At 38.5% G+C, this 5,111-nt stretch overlaps 1 protein-coding gene across 1 annotated transcript; it reads right to left on the bottom strand.

Moving 5' to 3' along the window:
• Positions 1–364: 364 nt before the first annotated feature.
• Positions 365–4,798, bottom strand: LOC149576582 (uncharacterized). The gene is made up of 6 exons (XM_089818051.1): positions 3,329–4,798; positions 2,679–2,890; positions 2,086–2,311; positions 1,889–1,974; positions 1,632–1,723; positions 365–1,523 (listed from the first exon to the last, which is right to left on the bottom strand). The coding sequence occupies exons 1-6, from the start codon at positions 3,617–3,619 to the stop codon at positions 1,255–1,257; spliced, it is 1,176 nt and encodes a 391-aa protein (XP_089674177.1). The 5' UTR covers positions 3,620–4,798; the 3' UTR covers positions 365–1,254.
• Positions 4,799–5,111: the final 313 nt, after the last annotated feature.

Raw genomic sequence — 5,111 nt, 5'->3', positions numbered from 1 at the left:
AGTGCACCCATATCTCAAAAACTAGTGCACAGCAAAGCTCCATTCGTTCAATTCATCTCTCACATGGCATGTCTACTGTAAATGGCTTACATTTTTATCACCTCACCTCTGGACCCTACTCTAACAACAGCTAACATGATTCCAGGGCTTCTACCAATCCTTGCACTATGTTAATCTTGAGACTACTAAAAATAGAGTGCAAAGCATTATTATTGTAGCTTCTAGAAACACTCGGAGGAGCATCCTCAATTAGATCTTCAACACAATTTATGATTTATCATACATAGTTCAAACTTTCATAAACAATGAATTATTAAACCACAGCCAAATGCAAAAAAAAATCAATCATGTTGAAGCTAAATCATACAGAAACCCTCAAATGATATCTTAACAATCTTAAGAGTTTTCATTCATTTCCTTTTTCCCTTGACTCCAAAGAGAAACCGATAGGACAAATGCTGATCCTACACTAGCCACATTTAATTTTTGTAGCAAAAATCCCTTGGAGAAAAATCAAACGCTTACTACAATGGCAATCAATAAGCAACAGTTCCCTCTCACTGACAACAGGCATCATTAAACTGCCCAACTTTTGAGAAATTAGTCTTCAAAAATATTTATGCTCTGCCAATCATCAAAAACCAGTGTTTTTCATATCAAAATCCATTAATGTAAACCAAAAACTCTAAAGGCATTCATCACTGGTTAATTGATCATCTGCAACCACAGGTCTGCAGCCACACTGAAAAGATTGCAGATAAATTTGTGCCTCGTTTAAACCAAGGAATAGAGAATCCTGCATGAATCAAGTCCTGAAACCCAAAAAAACAGGGACTTTTTGAAAGAATTATAAATGCAAGACATGGATTCTTAGATATCCAAAATTCTGGCCAATTCATTTCAGTGCAGCACTTTCTTGTCCTTCTACTTCTGAAATCAGAATTCTTTTTCTTTTTCTTTCAAATAGGCAATCCAGGCCCTTGCGGAAAACTTCGTATTTTTTATTTTTTTTCTTATAAGCCTTTTTGGTTATGAATTTCACCTGCAGGTCCTCAATTTTCTGCTACAAGATATTTTGAGCATTTTTATTTTTTTTCCCTTATTATTGGACCATAGTAGAGCATGTGACCAATCCTCATCTAGCTGGTTCACACACTCCACTCTGGTCTCGTCAATGGCTGTAATTAAAAAAAGCCACATATCACCCAATCACTCATTTCAACTGAACAGGAGCCCAAATATCATGCCTCTAATTCATCCTTGATTAGAATTACTATGCAAAAGGAAAAAATCATAATCTGGATGTTGCACTTGATGTAACCTCAACCACTCATCAGCTGACTGAAGCAGAGAATCACCCTGCTGCCGTTCACAGTTGCTGGTTGCATTCCACACTGTACCCTTGAACTTGTAAGAAGCAAGCCCAAACACTGGTAAAGAAATCTTTGAAGAGCCCCCTGAATTATATACACGGTTACAAGGTACCATTCTCTCTCCAATATTTATGTGATTGTTGCGGCCATCTGCCAGAAAGAAACCCAAATTGACCTCAACAACCATATATAAACCAAGCACTCAAAGAACACTACGAAGATACTACAGTTGTAATAAAAAAATATTAAGATAAGCACCTTTAAAAGGTGTTGAAAGGGAGTGGAATGTTAGAAAAGATGCAGCCAGGTCTTGCAAGGTTGGGCCTGTCGGTATCCTGTATATTGGGTACCTATGGTAAAGTAAATATTTGAATTAGTCAAGCATGAGACAATTATATCATATTAGACACCAGCAGATTTCATCAAAAAAAGGCAATAACCAATGCCCGATTACTAATTAGCAGGTCTGCACGTTAATTTAATCAAGAATCACATGAGCACAAGGATTGGCATACCATGCGACTGAAAACCAACTTGAAGGTAAGAGATCGATACTTCTTAATGTCTTTAGTTGTGGAAAGCCCTGAGCAAGATGTGCAATCTGCACATTAATGATCAAAACAGTAAATTTGATTTGCTCATAGAGAAAAATATACCTTATACATGATAAAATATCAAATCAAACAAAACAAAATTCAGAAGTGGTTAATACCTTGTCTGCAAGGGGCTCACGACTGTAAGGAACAGAGCGTTCAAAATATTGAAAACGAAGACAACTGCTTCCTTCACAATCATCACTAGAAAAGCCTTCCTGTGCAGCACAATCAAATCCCCTGGAGTTTCTCTTGTGAATGAACCCACCGTATTTTAGGTCCACTTCACCATCACTACTCCCTTCACTACTTGTATCACAGCTATCACTCTCTTCCCCGGGACGCCTGCAAACGACAGTAAAACATATTCATGCCTCGTTATTGCACATTTCAAAGAGCACTGGAAACTTTACCTAAACTAGTGGAATGGCTTCAACGGTGAATTGATAATATCCTAAATGAATGCATATTGGACCGATAATGTTAGACAATATTGTTGCAAATTCACAATTATCCTGACACCCCTCTTCCACTCGACAGCCAGTTATACAGTACATATCCACCCTGAAACTTTAGAAGATAACAGCTATTTGCTAAAATCAATCAAACAATAACCGCGGACCTAAGAAATATTGTCCCCTTCTTATGCACTGTAATATAATACTCGGAGAATGACAGGTGTGAGAATGTATGGTCTCATTTATTAACACACCTTGTTGAGATAGTGGGCCGTGAGGTCTGAGTATAAATCTGAATAGCAGATAAAAATGGTACATAATACTGAATAACTGTGTCACTTCCATTCAACAAAATCGGTACTCCAGCACCATACGCACTCCACTCATTGAACGATTCCCACAGATCACCAAGAGTGAAGAAGGGCGCACATTCGGCCTCAGGTGCCCTCAAACCTTTTGCAATTGTCTGCAGCACAATACATTGTTCTGATTACTCAACAAAGGACCCAATAATTAAATTCCTCAAGCTCTGAATTAGCCAACAAATTTTTAATTGTATTAAAAAAATTAAAAGTCCTCCAAAATATGCAAAGAAAAATAGAGCGCCCATCGATCCAGAACCCCTCTGCTCTGGTCTCATTCTGTTATTATTTATTACAGCCAAGACTAGATTTGATGCATTGCAGAGGGATCTAGATCACTCTAGAACTTACAAATCTAAACAATAGAATAAAAGTAGCAAAATTTAATTCAAAATCAGACACAGGTAAAAGCATCGGATTGAACCGATTATATAATCTTCGATGCGTTCTATAACCCAATTTGCCTTTCAATATCATCTATCTGCAAAAGTATTAAATCCAACTCTAGATCAATAAGAAGAGAAAACATTAATAGTAATCACCTTCGGCAAATGCTGCAAGGCAGCCATGGGAGTTGTGTATTCCAAAAATCGATCCAGATTACAACACGTCTTCTTCTCACTCCTGCAACAACTATCTGCAGCAGCAGTCTGACGATTTTCAAGTGCGGCCTTCTCTGCAGCTCTCTTATTTGGGTGTTGATAAAATTTACCCTGTGAAAATCCACCGCGCGAACGCCGAGAATTTAAATGGCGGCTCCCGTTCTGTGGATCGTGCAACTGCTCGCGTCCGTGACCGCCGCCACGGCCAAAATGCGAGCTTGTCCCAAACATTTACAATAATTATATTTTCCCTATACTGTACCTGGAGCGTTAAGGTTCCGCTCGCACAAGTCTATAATTACTCTCCAACAGAAATAATAAACAGGAGCACACACAATCAACCGTCCGGCCGAAAGTTTCCAACCGCTTCAGGTGCCCAAGGATTCAAACTTTAAAAGAGATTACCAGGATCTATTCCAGCCCAGAAACCTCCAAACCTAATCGTATTTTACAGACTCTTCCTCAAAATCCAAAAATAAAAACTTTCACCTCCAGAAAGACGCTGTGGAAACAAATTTATTCAAATCCAGACAAATATCCCAACAAGAAACCCTCAATTTTCTCCTAATAACCACTTTCAAATCCTGTACCAATGTACACCAGCAAAAACTGAAAAAGTTCCGGTGCCCTCGGGAAGATATAAAAGATTGCAAAAACACAGACGAACCCCAGATTTTCCCAACCGTCAAAACCCTAGATTACTTCCGGACTTTGAAATTTTCTTTCTACATACCAATGTTAAATGAGATTCAACGCTGAATTCAAAGCTCAAGTACCGGGCAATTACCTAGGGAATGCTTCATTCCACGGCAGCCGCTGCAGATATTTTAGTGTACCAACCTCCAAATAAAACGAGGGTTTGGTTTCGAGCGTCAATGGCGATGAGCTCAGAAATAAAGATTGTGATAACACGAGATGACTAAATTTAAAAAGAACAACTAATACCAGACCAATCCAACCCTACAAAAACAAACCCCCGTCGTCCAGTATTATCGGCAAGGAATTTTTAAAGCTATTTATTCGATTTAGTGCCCTATTATTTTAATCTTTCTTGGGAAAGAGGTGGATAGAGAGAGATGCATATATGTATACATATTTCTAATCGCCCTTGTTTTGTAATCTTCACATTTGTACAGAGTTAAACAACTCCGTTGAATTTGAATGCGATTTTGCGACAAGGTTGACTGGGTGATTTAATGTGTTCAACTGGGGTTAGTTTCCTCAAAGTTTCAGACTGGGAAGGTTTCGAACCCGCGACCTCCTCAGAGCCAGCGTGCTGTTATTTTGCCCGTCTGTCAACTGAAACGAAAGCATTTAGATAACGTTAGAAAACGATCCCATTTGACGAATGAAAACGCGTCATTTTGCCTGCCGTTCCCGTCAAGTAAGGGCGGTTAATATTCCCGTTTTGGCTCCTTTAACGCCCCTTCTCGTCATTTATTACCTGATTTCCATTTTCATTCTTCTTATTTGTTGACGATGTTCATTTTAATTTTCTTACGTTGTTTTTGCCATTTATTGACGGGAATGTTTAAAAGAAGAGATCAGTAGATTGGTCGGGATGGGCATGTGCAACATGTGACCTTGCGGTTTGTTGTTCCACCCAACACAATTTTAAATATTAGGATAATATTAGGAGTGAGGTTATCTTAGTTAGGACACTAATTCTCCTAGAGTAAGTGTTTGTTTTTTTGGGGGCTGATTGTGATTGTTCTTTGTATTT

The sequence above is a fragment of the Cupressus sempervirens genome, chromosome 1, assembly GCF_028749045.1.
Source record: "Cupressus sempervirens isolate cs-2001-9-10 chromosome 1, ASM2874904v1, whole genome shotgun sequence".
NCBI lineage: Eukaryota > Viridiplantae > Streptophyta > Pinopsida > Cupressales > Cupressaceae > Cupressus > Cupressus sempervirens.
Note: the sequence above shows the minus strand (reverse complement) of the source record. Positions and strands in the feature narration are given on the sequence as shown.